General features: G+C 48.4%; 1 protein-coding gene across 4 annotated transcripts in view; it reads right to left on the bottom strand.

Annotated features, from left to right (window-relative positions):
* Nucleotides 1–4398: 4398 nt before the first annotated feature.
* DYM (dymeclin) overlaps nt 4399–19483 on the bottom strand; it is a 241242-nt gene continuing 226157 nt past the window's right edge. For all 4 annotated transcript variants that reach the window (XM_074570405.1, XM_074570403.1, XM_074570406.1 and 1 more), the window contains one exon: nt 4399–7104. In XM_074570405.1, coding sequence (XP_074426506.1) covers nt 6955–7104 — 150 coding nt within the window. In that variant the 3' untranslated portion in view covers nt 4399–6954. The remainder of the gene's footprint in view (nt 7105–19483) is intronic.

The following is a 19483-nucleotide window of genomic DNA, read 5'->3' as shown; positions in this document are numbered from 1 at the left end:
CTGGATGACATCCCTTCCCTCCAGCGTGTTGACCGTATCGCACAGCTCGGTGTCATCGGCACACTCGCTGAGGGTGCACTCCATCCCACTCTCAACTTCCAGATCCAGTTTTGTCGCCGGATGGTTTATTCCCATTATTCTCTGGTTGATCGTTCCTTAAACGGCGACGGCCACCTCCGATGGGGCTCAGCACCCCAGCTCCCCTCTACCCTGAGCTGGGCAGGATTCGTTCACTGCAGGCTGGGATGCAGGAGCTGCGCCGGGAGAGGGGACGGACCCTGACAGTGGCTTCAGGGACAAAAATGGAAGCAGCAGGGCGTGGGCAGCTGTTCCTAGTTTAAATTGCCCGTTTTTAATAAGCCATTTTGGTCCTCGAAAAACATTTGTTTTGTCGTTTCGTAAAGAGGAGGAGGAGGAGCCGGGATAGCATCACCAGGGACGTCACCGAGCTTGTCACCGCTCCGTAGCTCCTCTTCGGATGCTCAAAGACCTCCAATTTTCCCCCCGGTGCCATCGCATTTAGGGTTTTCAGCAGCACAAAGCGACTCTAAGGAAGACTGAAGCCTGCCATTTAGTTTGCCAAGACAGCTGGCAAAAACTTTACGTACAGCTGAACATTTCATCACGTCTGCCAAGACATATTCAATTTGGATTAATTTTAAGACAGTTTTTAAAGTGATGATGAAGGATTATGCCGCGCGCTTCAGCGGCATTATAAAAAAAAAATAAAATAAAATAAAAATCTCTCTCTTCTTTCAATCTCCCCTTCAGATTGTCCCCGTTTGGCAGCTCAGCGGTGTATTTGATTTGTGATTTGGAGGGATTCGCCGCTAGTGACATTTTCATTTATCTGAGTACACGTAAGTGCTGGCACAATCCGTGGGTGGTAGCAGCGCCTTCAAGATTAAACACGGCCCCTCGAAGCAATTCATTTGCGAGAAGGCAGTATAGCCCTAACGTATGAAAAACATCCACCCAGCAATAACCCAGCATCTCTGATTAAATGCTTACAAGCTTTTCGGGCTGTAATCTCAGCTGGAGCCTCGCCGTTCAGGGTTAACTACACTCAAAGTATTTACAACGCTGTTATTCCAGAGTGGTGCCGGGTTTTCCCGCCGGAGGGATGCCAAAATCCGTAGTCGGGGACACGCAAAGGAGGGATGTAGCTCATGTGTTGCTGCCTTTGAGACCTTTGAGGCCCCAGCTCACGCCATCATGCAGCCATTTCCATGATTTCCAAGAAGATGATCCGAGGGCTGGAGCACCTCTGCTGGGAGGACAGGCTGAGAGAGTTGGGGTTGTTCAGCCTGGAGAAGAGAAGGCTCCGCGGAGACCTTCCAGCCCCTTCCAGTACCTGAAGGGGGCCTACAAGAAAGCCAGGGAGGGGCTGTTTGCAAGGGCATGTAGCGCTAGGACGAGGGGCAATGGCTTAAACTAGAGCAGGGCAGGTTTAGATTAGACATTAGGAAGAAGTTCTTTACACTGAGGGTAGTGAGACACCGGCCCAGGTTGCCCAGAGAGGTGGTGGAGGCCCCATCCCTGGAGACATTCAAGGCCAGGCTTGATGAGGCTCTGAGCAACCCGATCTAGTGGAAGACGTCCCTGCTCACTGCAGGGGGGCTGGACTAGATGGCCTTTAATGGTCCCTTCCCACCCAACACATTCTCTGATTCTATGATTACCTGAAATGATTGCCTCCACGGCCCGTAGCACCTCCCTGCTCTGCTCCTAACGAAGCGTCGTACCCAAAGTCACAGCAAGAAGTACAGCTCTGCCGTCCCGCTCAACCGAGGTTCTAAGAGTTGCCCTTTTGTCTTTAAAATATAGAATCACAGAACGGTTTGGGTTGGAAGGGACCTTTAAAGGTCATCTAGTCCAACTCCCCTGCCATGAGCAGGGACGTCTGCGACTAGATCAGGTCTTCCGATGACAGAACTGTTATCAGCGTAATGAATGACGCTGGTGACAGGCGTTGATGTCTCACGAAGATCACCCTGGAGCACTCGGGCAGCATCTCGGTGCTGCCACAGCGGCCTGGGGATGTCCTGCTACCAGGCTCCTTTCCTGAAAGGCAAAAAAAAAGGCAAACTCCTTGCTTTCACGATCCTTTCCCTGAACCCATCCGCCCCAGAGCGGAAGCTCCTGCTGACTCTGAACGTCGCGAATGAGCTGCGCAAAGGCACCATGAGTGAATAGTTCTCCGCGTTAAAAGTCAGCCTCCCAACCAAGCCCAAAATAATTGCCAGCCCCATCCAGCGTAACCCAGACAACCAACCTTGTGACATCCAGGACAACCTTCCCCGCGGAATTTAGTCTCAAGGCACATCCGCACCATACTGAGAGCTCACGGCCACCACAGCTTCTGCCGGATGATCTCCAGGAGCTGATGTTTCATCGTCCAGGTGCTCAGGACGCCCTGAGCAAATTTGCTGCTAAGAGCTCTTGGGCAGTAAACCCAACTGGCTGCCCCCAGCCAGCTCTTAATGGTCAAGAGGGAGCAGTCCGGATGGCTCCAGCAGGTGGATCTGGAGGCCATCTCTAGATGGGAGAGCCGAGGAGAACATCGCTCCTGTCTAACCAGCTGACTGCAGCTTGCCAAGGCAGCGGATCGATGTTTTCCTCCCCTTTAAATGACAAGTGACATTTGCCTGCCAGAAATGTGAAAAATGATTGGGTCTGTGCCATGCCGCTGAAGACAATTTTACGGATTAGCTATTGCGTAATTAAAGGGAAAAAAAGCCCTCCTGGAGCCTCTTGGGTGCGCGTACGTGCTCGGTACGGAATTTGACCCAATAATATCGGCTGGAGAAAGCTCAAAGAGAAAAAAACCTCGTGCAAGTTTCAGTAACAAGCAAAAGCTCCCCAAACTGAACAGCTCTAGCGAGTTCGGTGCCCGGATCTGGATCTTTGCGCCCGGATCTGGGCTTGGGAAGGAGGGGAAGAGACCGCGACCATGAACAGGAACGTCTGAGCAAACATTTCCTTCCTCTGCATCTGATAACTCCGTTGCTCGCAGAGGCGCAGCCGTCACCTTGCTGTGAGTTAGTAGAGTCTGTTATACTAATAGATAATGATTATTGTAATAATACCCCCCCAAACGACCCCAAATTTTTAAAGCTGGCTAGGTAAAGGTGCTGCTAATGGGTGAAGATGGGAAAGGATTTACGGCGGACGGGCGATTATCGAAGCGCGATCGTATAGAAAACTCCTGGTCTTCAAGCGCGGAAGTGAGGGTTTTCAGAGACCGAGCCCCAGCCATCAGGAGAGAGCCTGGGGTTGCCGGACTATGAGATGGCATTTGACCTTTGGCTGGCTGAATTAGACAACGGACGCAAGAATAAAAGCGAGCCAGCCGGTAGAAAAGGTTGTACAAAACGCTTTAGAGTTTGCACAGAAGTTGGGGGGGGCGGGGGTTGTTTGCTTCTTCCTTTCCTGTTTAACTGGTAGATCAACAACCTAGCAGGCACGTAGAAAACAGCAACTTGCCTCATACTCTTCGGTTTTAGGCTAGCCGGGTCAAGAAATGCCACGAAATCTGGGAGGTATTTGGACTGCTGTTGCCAAAGCCGACGATGATGCCCGACTCATTTGTGGGGCAGCAGGGGAAAGGACTTGTAGCTTCCAACCCACCACCTCGTTTTCACGGGGAGATGGGAGTTTCTCTCAATTAACTGAAGAAGGACAATTTCTCCTTCACCGGGAACACGTGCGTCAGGCTGCACGTACGTGCACCGCCTCCACTTCACTGCCAATCTCCACGGCAACTTGGTTTCCTGCCTGTTCTCCCGAAAGCTTGGTCTTCTGGAAGGGATGGTCTTCTGAGTGAGGACAGAGCAGACCTCCCTTCTCCTCCCCAACCCAGACGCAATGGATCGCCCTCTCTAACGCTACTCAAGTAGCCTAAACAGATGGTGTCACTAGTGATCAGCACTCGGAGCAAGAATATGGGCTAAGATCCTGGTGCGACACCCAACGCACTCCCCAAAACCCAGGGAGACACCATCATCTGCCTACGTGGTGTGGCCCAAACAAGAAGAAAGAGCAACCGAGGACTGAAGGGGACAGTCCGGTCCCTCCTCTGCTCCACCCTACGGCTGCGCGTTCCCAGTGTCTCCTCTCTGGGTTCTACCTACTGTGACCGCAGAAGTGGAGTTGGCGAGAGCCCTCCATTAGGTGGGATTCAGCATGACGTTGCAGCACGACACGCCCCTTCTCTCACCAAGCGCCGGTTTCAACAACCGTCTACTTAATACAACAGATAATACGCTTTTTAGTCCCCACGACAGACGACGTTATAAAACGTCATGCACGTTAGCCCTGATGGCCACACCAAGACCCGCTGGCCAAACGTCACCACGCGGCAGCTACCACGTAAAACAAATACAACTGCAGCCTGTATTTACTGTTTTGATTTTTTTTTTTTTTTATTATTACGCATAATAAATCTTTCACACAAAGTAACGAAAAGGATCCCTAAGGTGATACTTTACAGATCTGAAGGAAAACAAGAGTTATTTGCGACCGTGCCAGACCTGCAGACTTCAGGACACTGCCAGACCCACGTAACGCTCAAACTCTTGGAAGAGCCGACGGAGCTAGCACGGATTTCGGCATAAATCTTGGTCTGGCTCTGCTGTTTCGGCTTTGGATTGTAACTCCAGCTGTTTCAAACCAGCTGGGCCCCGGGAGCATTGCATATTAATTCAACGCACAAGGAAATTACGCGATCGGAACAAACCTGTTCCTTCTGCACTTCAATTCAATGTCATCGCGACAAGGGGGCAGCGAGAAATAAAATTCATTGTGCGACTCCCACGTCGATTCAGCAGCTGGCTTGACCTATTCTGCCAGATCGCTGCTTTACGTACCCTCTCGCTTTATAAAAAGCCCTTTCAAAGAAAAAATCGGGTGCCCTCCAGTGTGATGCCTGGTTGAGAGGCATCTGCTGGGGTTGAGCCCTCTTTTCACGGAGCGCTCCACTTCTGCTGCTCACCTCGACCTCGGGGCAGGTTCAGGTGCTCACGGGCCATTAAGACAGACGAAAACTGAGCCATTCCCAGCAGCTTCAGCATCCACAGTTTAAAAGTGCATCTTCAGACCGACCTTTCCAAAGGCCGGTCAGCTCTGCCGCCTGACAAACGCTCGCAATCTTTTACTAAAGACGGAATTACAAACCACCGCGATAACCAAGAGGAGTCACTCCCCTGCGACGTTTGCTCGAAGACACCAAAAAAAAAAAAAAACCTCCCCGAAAATCCAAAACACAGCGTAAACTTAACGTGCAGCTCAGTCACGGTTCATTCATTTCTCCTATTTTCCCAAGAAAAACTGCGTCTCCACTCTTACTATTGCCTTTTCTCAAAAGCTTCTGCCATTTTCAAGTCCGAAATGCTCCTGGGCTGTACACGACGCTTTGTAAGCTATATTGAAATAAATTTGGAAGGCTTTTTTTCTTTTTTTTAAGCCAACATTTCCAGGCGTGTAGGACTCAAATGGCCTTCCGCCTCTAAATAAGCAGATAAAAGGAAAGTACAATCCAAGCGCATCCTTCAGGGAACTAAAAAGGGGCAAGAAATTCTATTTCAAGCCACTCGAAGGACTGTCCGAAAGCAAACGGACCCGATTCTTCACGTCAAAAAACCCAGACCATGCCAGAGCCGGCAACGAATACAGGGGGTTGCCACGTGTGTTTGGGAACTAATCCCTTGATATTCATGTTTTGGCATGCCATGCACCGGTGACAGTCCCCCCCCCTCCGATAGCAGCAGGTGGAACGGGCACCATCCGGAGCCCCCCCGGAGAAGAAACGCTCCTCATTTTGAAAAAACGAGAGGTTCTTTCAAAATCAGGTCAAGCCATTTCTTTTGTTCTTCCCGCTGCAGGAACAGGTCTATCAGGAGAAGGACACTTTAAAACGACAACAACAAAAAAACCAACCAAAAAAAGAGAAGCGTTCTACATTCAGATAAATTTATACTTCTGCCATAAAACCTTTAATAGCAACCAGGGGATTTTCAACACAGAACTTTGCCCGGGATCCCCCACCACACACTGTCACCATGACGCACGTTTTTACAGGACGTTGGTCTATTTTACAATCTTATAACTATTTCCTTTGGAGATTTTTCTTCCCCCCTCGCCACACGCTCCATTTCCAGGAACGGCTTTTCGCACAGAAGCGCGGTAAAACGAGCCCGTAAGGGACCTGACTCTGAAAGCTGGTGTTTCTAGCCCTCTGTAGAGTATTTGCCAGTCAAACAACAACAACGACGACAACAACAAACAAAAGACTTGCTATTGAAAAATCCTCCCACAAACATTTGGACATCTAAATCAAGGGTTTTGAATCTGCCCGGGAGCTAATCTGATTAATACGCTCCTTGCTTCCTTGGCTCGGATGACACGGGTGGACACCGATTGAACGACCGCATCCCTGACAGCGCCACCGAAATGAAGGGCTGCGAGTGAAAGCACGGGATCAGGTCACCAGCAACCCACGGCCGAATCCAACAGACCACAGAAAGCTTCACCCAACGAAGCTGCCTCACTCGAAAGAAACGAAAACACAAACGCTGCTTCCAAAGCAAAGTCCGCAATCTCTTTCCTCATTTACCCCGGGAAGTTAAAAGAACGATCAGGTTTGTGGTTGGTAGTAACATCATACCCCGCGTGTAAGGCCACATTTTCATCAAACAAGCTCTAGGTTATAGGACTATAAATACAAGGTTGCCTACAAGCCGTCAGTTCCTCACACCACAGTCCGTTGCCAGCGTGTCGGTGGCAATCTGCTTCCGAAACATGGACGTTGGACTGTACACTAGCGGCAAGCTTCATTCTCCGTAAGCTTTGGGGTCAGAGGGTGCACGCTGGAAGGGGTCATGTATTAACACGCAGTGTGGAGTTTCGGTTCCTGTAAGAAGACAGAGTTGAGTTGGCTTGGCCGGGGCATTTCCTTCAGCCGGAGTCCATAGTGAAGAGCTGGATGTCATGCGGGTTCCAGTACAGGGCCACGGCGGAGTTGTAGACCAAGGACCAAACGTAGGGGATGAAGAACTCCTCAGGCTGCTCCTCCTCCACGTACTTGAACTTCAGCTCGGGGAATTTCTGCAACAAGAAACCAAAGTCAGCTGAGGGAAGGTTTGCACAACTGTTTGCAAACACACAGCCCATGTAAACACCAAAGAAAGAGGTCTGGTGAAAAAAATAATGGAAGGAACCGAACCATTACGCCCGGCGGAAAATATTTACAGGATAAAGAGCTCATTTATAATTTCTTCTTCGAGCTGAACGCTACAGTGGCATGTTGTATTCGGCCCTTTTACCGTTGGTCACACTCAATTTGCCTGTTAACAAAGACCAAACATGTGAATCCTTGACATAACACAAAGGTCTTGAGGAAAACTGACATTTCTATCAGCCCCGCAGAAGCTTCGCTTGCACGCGTACGGACCCGTATATTGCAGTTTTCCCTAAAAAGCATTTTGCTATTAATTGTACTCAGCTCCTCAGCAGGAGAATCCTTCGGAAAGGCCGCAAAAATAAATGAATAATTTAATAACAAACAATTGAATTTAAATAACAAATAACTGAAAAGCTAAATAAAGAATAAACACAGGCTGTGATATGTTTTCGGGAACCCAGTGTTACAGCAAACCAATTTTTCCCATCTAATTCCCAAAGACTTTATGCATGTAGGAGTTTCCAGGAGATAAACGGCTCGTCCTCCAGGAAGCACGGTGGGAAGCGTCGCTCCACGGGTGGGCTCTTGGAGGCCGCTTCCGGTTTTGCTACAGGTCCTTTTGTACGTGTGGGTAGGTCATGACCTCCGTGCCTCGGCTTTCCCCTTGCTGAGGAGCACAGAGGACGACTCTAACGGCCATCAGAATGCAAAACCCTGCAAGCTCCCCAACGTGTCACGTATCTACCCCACCACTCCAGCCTCTAAGGCTGTAAGCACAAGACCTTATTGCCCATCCATGCGGATACCTCCGCCTCCTGGAAATCACAGGCTAGACAGCGTTGTTTCCACAAAAGCTCTTTTTCTATCTTTTTTTTCAGTCTCAGCTTTAAGCAAAGCACTTCCAGAACTAAGGCCCATCAGATGCGCTAGCCCAGCCCACCCCAACCGCCTCCCCAATTTTCCAATTTTTCTCTCATTTCTGCGCTCCCAAAGCAGCAAACCCACCGCGTCCGCTCTCGGTAAGCGTGCGTTTTGGGGAAGAGCTGAGCCTACTTTTGTACCATGCTCTTCAATCATTTGAGCTGCTTCTGAATGTTGCCTGTGCCAAGAGCTTGGCAGAGGCTCAGATAAAAGCCGCATTACAATGATCGCTGGGGTAAGATAAAACATGACCCATTTTATTATTTATAAGGCTGTGGCTAAGACTAAGAATAAACTCTATGGTGTGACATGATCAGAACAAGCACGGCGATGGCTGAGGAGCCTCTTTGCCCATTAATAATGAAGGGACACCCTATCATCTTTCTTGAGCTCCCAGTGTCCTGTTTCCTTGCGTTAGGGCACAAGAGCCTTCTGGTTGGAGCAGTCTCCTTTGAAGGGGCACTTCTTGGCCCACTTGGCTTTCAGGCTTATTTATTTAACTTCTGCAAACCCAGGTTATTTGTATTCTTGGAGTCAGAAACGATGGAAACTATTCTACTCCTTCCTTGTGTTGCTGCTCTTACTAGGGCAGTTTGATGCAACTACTCCAAGCCACAAAGGTGCCACCTGCAGTAAGCTTTAGGAGGAACGTGTCTCCCTGGGACAGCTTCATTCAACCACCTGCTGTCTCCTATGTTGGCCTTTGAGCAACCTGATCTAGTTGAAGATGTCCCTCTTCCCATCCCTGGAGGTGTTCAAGACCAGGTTGGACGGGGCTTTGAGCAGCCTGGTCTAGTGGGAGGTGTCCCTGCCTAGGGCAGGGGGGCTGGAATGAGATAATCTTCAAAGTTCCTTCCAACCCAAACCATTCTATGATTCTATGACTGATGAGGACACATCGGTGTCACCTTCCAAGTATGCTCCAACGTGCTGGAGCTTCTGCGGTTTGGCTTATGTTGGGGTCAGGTCCTTCACCAGAGCTCTACTTAGCTAGATACCAATGAGGAACCATTTTGGCCACCAGCGTGGTTGTCATTATTGTACTTGATGACTTCAGAGCATGTGGGGAGCTCATCCGTACAGCAACCAGGAAGGAGGACAGTATTGTTTTCAGCCCTGTTATCTCTGTTTAAGGAACTAAGGCAGCTAAAAGATAAGGTTGTTAAAGGCACTTCTGCATCTAACTCCTGTTGAGTTCAAAGCCCAGAACCTCAAAGGTACATCAGCAAGTTTCATTTCCTGCGTCAGACGTGCAGTTTGTGGTGGAGCGGCTCTCCCATAGCCCTTCCGTGCCCCTAAACCATTTTCCACCACCTCTCTGCAACCTCTCTCCCCAAGTCTCTTTTGACCAGCCCGTTTAATCTTCCACATCATTTTGCTTCCTCACTCATCGGTGTCTTGCACCCATACTCACCCCCAGCTCTAATTTCCTGTCTCCTCCTAGCCTACTCTCATCCCCTACCCCCTTCCACTGCATCTCCACGGTCTCTCTAGCGTACCATTCTATTTTTCACTTGCCCGAGTTTTCTGTTTTCTCATCAGCCTTGTGAAACGCCCCTTTTCATTAACGCCCTCTACCCCTTGCCGTCTTGGCTCCAAGTCCTCAAGCTGTGCCTGCCTTCCCCCTCTGCCGGCCCATCCCACCCCTCAGGACACCACCATCCTTTCAGCAGGTTAAGCCTTGCTCCAACCGAGCCCTCGCGTAGATTTTAATTATTATTTAAAAAAAAAAACAAAACAAAAAACCCAAACCCCGATATTCTATTCTGCTTATTCACAGTGTCATCTTCCCCACTTGCCTCCTAAATGCTTCCTGCCTTGTGGTCAGCGTAGACAGGAACGCGTTCAGTTCGGCGTTGCATCAGCAGAACGAATGGTTAAACCTCATGATTAAACCACTGCAACATTTCCTAGCAGAGAAAAACCCTTACACAGCTGTCATTCTTCACCCCCAGGGTGGCTGCGCGCCAGTACTGCAGCGCGTAGTAGTCCTTCTGGGAGGGAAGGGGCGGGGGGGAAAAAAGTGATTAAAGATGCTAATTTGAGTTGAATTTAAACACAGATCGCTTTTTTTTTTTTTTTCTCCCCCCACCTTCAGGGTCACAGATTGGAGCTACTGTTTTTGCAGACGCTCTGGGAGTCCAGAATGGTTCCACCACTCTCTGGGACCATTCTGGATTCTGACGCAGCTTAACAAACATCTTAAGCTTTAAATCAGTAGGTAAAATTGTATTGGAAATTCCAAGGGTTACGTTTGAGAGGCTCGGCTCTTACTATCCCGTCATCTCTCAGCTGGAAGGACGGCATAAAATAAATCGGAGAGCATTCATCTTCTCCGGCCGTAACAGTCACGCATTGATTTTATGATTAAGCCTTTCTTCAGCCTGATCAATGTTGCCATCTCTCGCGATCGCAGCGTAGCAATTTAATAATCAATTAGAGATTAAAGACTGGAACTCAACATACGCCTCGAACAGTCTGCAGGTTTATCCTGGGAATGTAGACAAGGATAAGGCGATCTTTAAGGAGAGTTATAATACGTGTTGCCACCACACACACAATTTCAAGTGTATTTTTATAAAAAGAAGGTAAGGAACGGCAGAAATGATCTTTTTCTGATGGTCGCCCCGAACCGGGGACCCAGCATAACTCAACGCATCGCTAACGAGACACGGAGAATTTGACTTGCAGGTCAGTAATTCAAACCCAACTTCTTTAGATGACCGCACTCATGCACGGCTGCGTGGGGGCCGGGTTTTCTCCCTTCATTAAAAATGAGAAATCCTAGAGGTCCAGCATGGAGAGAACTCCTGCACCAGCAGCTTGTCTTGCGAGATTTACCACCAAGATAAAAACCTACCCACGCTGTTTCACTACTGGGGCGTTCGCTGAAAACAAAATTTGTCGACATTCAAACCCATCAAATTTAAGCAACCTCAAAATGTTTCTGCCTCATCGGACTGACTTCAAAACAATTTCTAACAGCAAGGGTTAAACACTGTGTAAAAAGCTTGACCGACGCCATAAAGCTTTAATTTTTTTGGACAGATGGTAATTCCAGGAATGTTTAAAATTCAGTTCTGTGCCGTTTATCTCCTGCCTGCTCTGCTTCTGCTCAGGAGCCTTCGCCATGTGCTGCAGACAGACAGGAGATGACACCAAATGAATGTTTCAGGAGAGCTGTAAAACAACCAGGTCACAGGAATCTCCGAGCGCTCCCGGAAAACCACCGCAGCCGGCGGTAGCGAGGGTTTTATCACCGTTAACAAAATTCCCAAAGTGGCACGTCAAAGCAGCAACGGAGAAACCCATTTTCTTCTGCTTTGCTGCTGCCGCATCCAACCCTCATCATTTGTTCCCCAGCTGGTGACACCCAAATGAACCTGAGTTTTAGCGCTTTCTGAAAAGAGGGACCACTCTAAGGCATCGTAAACGGTAGCGCTAATAATAGAGGAAAAGTCTTGGCGTGGGATAAATCATCCCTTTTTTTTTTTTTTTTTTTTTTTTTTCCCTTCACAGCCCTAGTCGTTCAGCTGGATGGTGGCGGAAGACGTACAAGTTCTTCGCTACCCACACGCTTCTCTACTGCAGTTTTTAAACCCATCGCCCTGCCCTAAATGGGTCCAGCGGAACCGTTAGTTGCGTTTCTCTCCGGTCATCACCGGAGCAGAGACAGCCCCAGCGAGTTTAAAAGAAACCGACCTGAGACGGTACTTGAAAACTCGAGAGGCGGAGGTAAGGCCAGGACTGGGACGGCGCAATTGAAATACAGACACGGCTTATCAGCTCCGGTGATTCAACCTACCACAGCACCCTATCTTGTTTTCTTCTGCCAGACAATACAGAAGTCAGATTTCGCGGTTGGGACGAGGGTATAAACTAGACAGACCCAGACCTTTGCCGACTGTCTGCGCTGTCAATCATTAGATTCGATGAAAAACCACAGGAAGTCCGATGAACAGATGCAGAACTGAACTGCAATAACTCCCCTACCGCAAAAGTTCAACAACATCGGGGGTTTTTTGGTTTGTTTTTTTTTTTTTTTTTCTTCTTCTTCCTTTTTTTTTTTTTTTTTTTTTGCCGTTAACGATTAGGAAGATCGCATCAGGGCCAGCCAACAGCACCTGGCTGGGCTCCAGGCAACTCAGTGGCGTGCGAGCGACAACAAGACTTGAGCCATACATTAAATAAAAAAAAAAATCCCCTTCCCTTCACATATAGAACCATCAGAGCTGCAACCGTCAGGCCAGCGGACGATCTCCACTCAGATAACACAAGCGAGGGCAGATGGAGCTGCTTTAAGAGGGATGGAGCGAAGCTGTGTCTTCGCTTCTTCACCGATCTAGATGTTTCACTGGACGAAAAGCAGCCCTCGTCAAAGAAACGGGGCAGTCACTGTGGAAAAGGAAGAAATCAAAGAAGTGGATTAACTTAAGACTGGGGAATCCTCTTTTCCTTGGTTAGAAACGCTGGTTTCTCAAAGAGCAATCCAACGCGAGTCGGTATTTTCAAAAGCACGCGACTGGTTTAGGAGAAAAGTCCCATTTCCACCGACGTCTGAACACATCTGAGAGTCAAATTCCCATTAACTTTCCAGCGATCTGAAGCTTCAAAGTCTTTCTGAAAACGGGATTTGTGTGCGTTTGAAAAACTTCCCGTGAGTCTTCTTTGGTAATTTAATGACGCGAAGGCAAATTAACGTGTTTCATATCGCTTCGGGTAAATTTAGTAGTATTGCCTGGGGGAGCATCTGCAGGATCAGACCTTATTAGCAAAATACATCGACCGGCAAAGAAAAAAAAGTATAAAACAAGGGCTCTGATTCGGCATCGTCCCGAGTCTTTATCATAGGGGCCATAACGAATATTTACACCAGCAAAGTTTAGTTCCACAACTTGCCGTGCACCAAACGTACCAACCCGTAAGGAGTCTGGGCTGGGGAAGAATATTTAGATTGGTTTGCGACGTCCACGATGCCACTGTGAAACCTGGTCCCCAAAATCCCAATCTGAGTCAAATTAACGGCTAAAGGTCTTGAAAACAGCTCAACCGTCATGCCTGGTGCTCATGGCACAGATATACGCATGTAAACACCGACAGATTAACATTTTATGGAAATATGAGCATTTAAGTGCTTTGACAGAGCACAATTTACGGAAGAGTATTTCTCACTACTTCTAAAACACTGACAAGATTGAATTTTTTGCAATGATTTAATTCTTCCGGGGAGATAATGCCATTTCGTCTTTCTCTGGTTCTCTTGGCGCCTACAGTGCTTCTCTTTGACTTCAAACAGAAAGTCTCTGTGGCTTTGGTGAAATATCTGTATGGGCTACACCACACCCGCCCGATACCATCTTCGTCTCTCTCCTTCTCGGGCTCGAAGCACAGACAGAAGCCCAGCAGAAGATGATGGTGGGGAGATGAAGGAAGCAAACAGGAAATCTGCTAGACTAAGCACGAGCTGCACATCTCGTTCAAAGCTCTGCGTAAGGAATAGGTGCAAATTTAACGACGGAGAAGAAAACAGCGGCTCGGAGGGCGTCAGGAGGTTTCGAAAGAGAAATAGAGAACTCAAGACGACAAGAAGAGCTTCAAAACAATCCCATTTTTAATGCCCATTTTAAGCAATCGCAAGAGCTTGTAGCAGAAAACAACATTTTTCTCCGGGAGTAGAATTCCGTAAGTAACCCATACTCATCTAATGAGATACAATCTTCCTGCTCCAGAAGGGCAGGGAAGTTTATCTACAGAGAGACGTCTGTTTTAGCACGTTACGATCATTGAGACGAGATTTCTGCTTTCAGATGACTCGGAGCAAAGGTTTGCGCAACTACAGCCGCAGGAAAATAAATGCTCAAGGAGCAAAGAGTGAATGTGCACCACAAGCTGTTTTTTATAGAGTACTGAGAAGCCAGGTCAGTTTTGGAAAAATCCACCAAACAGCTGCGCCTAGATGTTTATTGGTAAAGACACAATGATTTAAAGAAGTGAAAGACTTGCAGTAACCCTGCCAGGGCGCAAAGTTTTGCAGAGTACTACACTGCTAAAAAGAAAACGATCGCATTTCTTTCTAGGATAGGTTGGCAAACGCTGAAAGCTTTAAAGTCCTTCCAGAGTCAGGGATGAACATCCACACTCACTTGTTTCTCTTTCATACGGCTAGGAAATATTGCTGATAAATGTCAATAGCTCCAAATCGTAGAATGGTTTGGGTTGGAAGGGATCCTTAAAGACCATCCACTTCCAACCCCCCTGAACCGGGCAGGGACACCTCCCACCAGCCCAGGTTGCTCCAAGCCCCGGCCAACCTGGCCTTGAACCCCTCCAGGGATGGGGCCTCCACAGCTTCTCTGGGCAACCTGGGCCAGGGGCTCACCACCCTCACAGCAAAGAATTCCTTCCCAATATCTCATCTCAATCTCCCCTCTTCCAGTTTAAAACCATTCCCCCTCGTCCCATGGCTCCCCTCCCTGATCCAGAGTCCCTCCCCAGTTCTCCTGGAGCCCCCTGGGGGACTCGAAGGGGCTGGAAGGTCTCCGCGGAGCCTTCTCTTCTCCAGGCTGAACCCCCCCAGCTCTCTCAGCCTGTCCTCCCAGCAGAGGGGCTCCAGCCCTCCCAGCATCTCCGGGGCCTCCTCTGGCCCCGCTCCAACAGCTCCGTGTCCTTCTCGTATTGAGGGCTCCAAAGCTGGACGCAGTACTCCAGCCGTAGAAATTACTTTTGTTTTCACACCAAGTCGTTGATCTGTACGAATTCCCAAAGCGCTGTACCAAAGTACCAATTTGAGCCTAGGATGAGGCCAGGTACCCACTTCAGGCTGTCCTGGGGGCACCTCAGAAACATCTGACTCTGGGCTCCTTCTAGACAGGCCAGTAAATAAATTGGACCACTGCTCAGCAGCTTCTTCAGCAAACCTGGCTGAAAAAGTGCCACCTGATCCAGAGGAAATCCCCAAAGCTGTTAGTTGGAGAAAACAGGCGGATCCCAGCTCAGTTTGGGGGATTACTGTGTCCACCTGGAGAAATTTAAGACTGGGAAAAACAGATGAAGAAGAAGATGAAAGCACAACTCACACACTATGCGCTGTTAAGCGTCCTTAACCTCTAGGAAACATTGCACGTATTATATGTATATAGTCACAATTCAAGGATTTACAGTTATAACTACGATTTCCTCGCCACGTGAGGATGGTTCTGTATACCACGCCGTCGAGATGGATACGCGTCTTTGCAGAACATTTCCAAGATGACAGCTCAACAGCTAGGAGCCAGACAGAGCTTTGACTTGCTGCCAGACCCGAGAGAGACGGGGAACGGCGACAGGAACATTACAGGGCTGCTCGCAACGCTGCAGAAAATACAATATGTGCTGGCTTTGCCAAATAATAAGACAAAAAGGACTAGAGACTGATATATGGAATTATACTTTACGCTTGAGTACGAAGGCATGATGTGTAGATGAGGTACGACCAACAGAAAACAGAACTTTCAGCCAACTTCAGGACTTTAAAAATGCAGAGGCCTTTTAGAAGAAAGAACATAGGCAGAGGATCTACGCAAAAACCGAACCATCTCAAAATGACGACAGGTAAAAATGAAGAAGGTTTTAAAAATGGACATAAAACTAACCAAGAAAAGATTTAAACACGCAGACTGAAGAAAGCTGCTGGCCTGACTCACAAAAATGGTTCTAGTGCCTGACCTCGCTCGAGCGCTCGCGATCCTGTTACCTACGCACACCACCTACTCGGGTAAATAAGCACAATCCTTCTCGTGCTTTTGAATTTAGGGAATTAAAATCTGAAAACCAGAGTAATCCCCGGAGCCATTTCTCAGTAGCATTAAAGGGCAGCACCGCACAAACGGGGACGAAGAACCTGTCGACTCCGAAATTTTTTAATCGATATGAAGTGGATGTAGAAGCCTTCCTACCGTGGGATTTGCCGAAAATGCGCATTTCCTAACAGCAAACCCTATTTTTACCAGTGCTAAGGAAGATGCAAATGACTCCAAGCCCTGGCTTCCTGCGTTTCAGCTCGCAGCCCATCCTTCTCTAGGATAACGTGCAAAGCTTTACACGGCAGCGAAACCCAGGATGTTTGCAGCAAACATTTTGGTTAAAACTGGAATGCATTTAGAAATCGCTCGTTCCGTGCCAAATTTATAGAGAAGATTTGTACAGTTGCTAAGAAAAGGTTCTAAGATTAAGAGTAGATTCTGGACACTTTACTCTGCTAAAACTCCCAATTAAGTCAATGATGCTCAAAGAAGGACACCCAGGAATTTAATAAGTCAACCTTATGAAGACTTCCCAACCCCCGCCCCGCCTCGCCCCCGAACCCATTCTCCCTCCAGACAAAGCAAGCAGATTCGAGGCTGAATTTTTTTTTTTTTTCTTTCCAGAATTTTATGAATGAGACAGTTGAAAATCTGCCACTTCTCAAGCATGCAAAATGTAAACTTTCAACAAAGAAATTGGCTTTGATAATGCAGTCGGAACCTCTCGCTTACTTTTGCATATTGGGTAAATCAAGGGGAAGGGGAAGGGGGGGGCGAAAATCAACTCTTTGAAGGTCTTGAATTGGGCAAAAACTTAAGCCGTCCTAAATCCATATGTGCACTGTTTGGATCACTCTGCCAAAGACAGAAAATGGGAAGTTTAGCGAGCACGTGAAGGCAGGGGGAAGATCCGTTCTGCACCGTCAGCCAGCAGATCTGGGAGAAGCTGAGATGCTTGGTGCCTCCAGAGAAGGCTCACGGTGCCTTCGGAGCCCCAGCATCACCCAGTCGGTGGGGAAACCATTACACAAAACAAAAAAGGCTTTTTATGGTTCAGGACTTGCCGAAGATCAAAAGGATTCCTCCCACGCAATTTGATTACTTGCAACAAGACGGAGGAACTCAAAGGAGGGGAAAACAGGGGTGAAAAAGGCAGCGTCTCCTCTTGGAGATATCACAGCTAACGAGAAGCCTGCTAGGTAAAGATAGCAGAGAAGAATTAACTCACGTTTCTGGGCTGCTCCGACTTCTGGGTAAAAGTTACAAACCTACGTTCCCTTCATCAACCTTTTTTTAAAGCAAAACCAGTACTATAAATGCCAACCAATACTCCAGTTGTCGTGTCAGAGACAACCATCTGCTCATTAGTTTCTGAAACGCGAATCGCACGCTTTTAGTCTCCCCGACACAATTTATTGAACTTTAACAATAAAGAAAAAGGCACCTGAAACGTTTTCAAAGGGCCTGCGAAGGATATGAACCGGGGGCAGGTTTGGAAAATATCCCGCTAAATAATGGAATATATACCAAGATGTGTAGCGATACACTCAAAGACACGACGAACCTACTCTACGTAGATCCTAGAGCCAACTTTCTATTTTAGATTTCTAGCAGCGAATGCTACCGTTTAAGTCACAGCAGCTGTTTTTGATAGCAGACTAGTCTAAAAGACCAGGAATGTTGTTTATCGTGGAAATGCTTCGCGCTCCAGATAACATCACCGAGGATTGCTCCACCTAGGCTAACGCACCACCCCCTCGTCCTAAACCAAAGCCCAGATAAACCTCTACCTACTCCCACCAAAAAACTCCAGCCGTTGTGCAAAGAAAAACTCTTGCCATGGTGTCTGCCACGCAATATCAGCCACGCAAAACGAGCCCAAGGTGTTTGCTACCGGTGTGGCAATGAAGGAAACCATTAAACTTGAAGAACATGACCCACATTTTGGTGTTTTGGTAAGGCAACAGAGCAACCACTCTGCCTTGCTGCAGGAGGGACTTGCCTCAGGAACTCCGTCTGGACAATGTCCAACTTCTGACCCAGTAACATGTAAATATTAGCCTTTTCTCACTTCTTCATACAAATTGCCATGCCCGGGGTTAGGTTTTTCTTCCCCCCCCCCCGGGAAAGGAGCTGGAGCTTTCACCGTCCGTCTTTACAGACACAGTCCCACCTTGAGCTTGCTGGTGGAGTTGGTGGCCACCTGTGAAGTCTCCAGCACTGATTTTCATAGGATCACAGGATGGTTTGGGTTGGAAGGGACCTTAAAGACCATCTAGTTCCAACTCCCTGCCCTGGGCAGGGACACCTCCCACCAGCCCAGGTTGCTCCAAGCCCCGGCCAACCTGGCCTTGAACCCCTCCAGGTATGGGGCAGCCACAGCTTCTCTGGGCAACCTGGGCCAGGGGCTCACCACCTTCAGAGTGAAAAACTTCTTCCTAATATCTCATCTAAATCTCCCCTCTTCAATTTTCATCTCCTTGCTCTTCAGGCTTTGCGATGGGAAGGCACTGAAGTACGTTGACAGCATAAACCACACTAATTTCCTAGTTAAAGGATTGTTCCTTTTGGAAACTACCTCTCCAAGACCTCTCTGCTGCCCTAATACAGTCTTGGGATTATTCAGTTGAAGCACAAAGGCAGAGGATCGCGAGGTCAAGATGCTGTTTTCCCCCGCCTGCCTCTTTCAACCAGAACTCAGAGTTAGTACAATGTCACAGTTGTTTGTTTTCTCCTTTAGTTGCGTAGAACATATTCCCCCAACACAAAAGGCGGCAGGAGAAGAGGAGAGTGATTCAGTTTGCATATTTTTCCAGTGACAAGGTCCCAGGCATGCTTTCACTGGAAATTGGTGCAATGCTGCAGCAGCATCCAAAACATCCCACCAAGCCAAAAAGAACATAGCTTTGGACAACTGGGACCAAGCTCCTCTCCGTTATCACCGCACTGGGCTCCGAAACACCCCCTTGACATTGCGCATCCACCAGGGAAACAAGACGCCTCTCCCCGCTGAGTTTAACACCTTCGGTTCGCCTCGCGGAGGCCGGTATTTCCCACACATCTCGTTTTACGAGGTTTGACTTTTGCACAAGAGCAGCCGCAAAGACGAAGAAGCCCGAGCCGACATCCTCCTCCGGTCCCTCCCACCCAGCACGGCGGCGGGGCCGCACGCCAAGCCCCAACATCCTTCCCCCCGCTGAGGAAGACCTCCTTTTGATTTTTTTTTTTAATCTGAGCAAGCCAGGCCTGTAAATATTACACACACACACACACAAAATATAAAAATGATAACAATGACTTAAGAACAGAGACAGACTTGCTGTCACCAACCGTTAACTCTCAGATCAGGGTGGCCTAAGCGGACCCTTATCTGCCCGAGGTTCAGGACGTGCTGACTAACACCCCCATTTGAGGCTGTAGACCTTTGGCTCCCTAATCTCCCCCGACTGGAAAACGTACCCCCCGACGGACACACTCCCCTCTTAAGTATTTCAAGCCTCAGCAAACAGGCAAAGCGTGCCGGGAGATGAGCAGCGCGGCCCCGCTACGCGCAGGAAATCCAATTGACTTGTCTTGAGGAGCGCAGCACGAAACGACAGTA

The sequence above is a fragment of the Larus michahellis genome, chromosome Z, assembly GCF_964199755.1.
Source record: "Larus michahellis chromosome Z, bLarMic1.1, whole genome shotgun sequence".
Taxonomy (NCBI): domain Eukaryota; kingdom Metazoa; phylum Chordata; class Aves; order Charadriiformes; family Laridae; genus Larus; species Larus michahellis.
The sequence above is the reverse complement of the archived record's forward strand: the minus strand, read 5'-3'. Positions and strand labels throughout refer to the sequence as shown.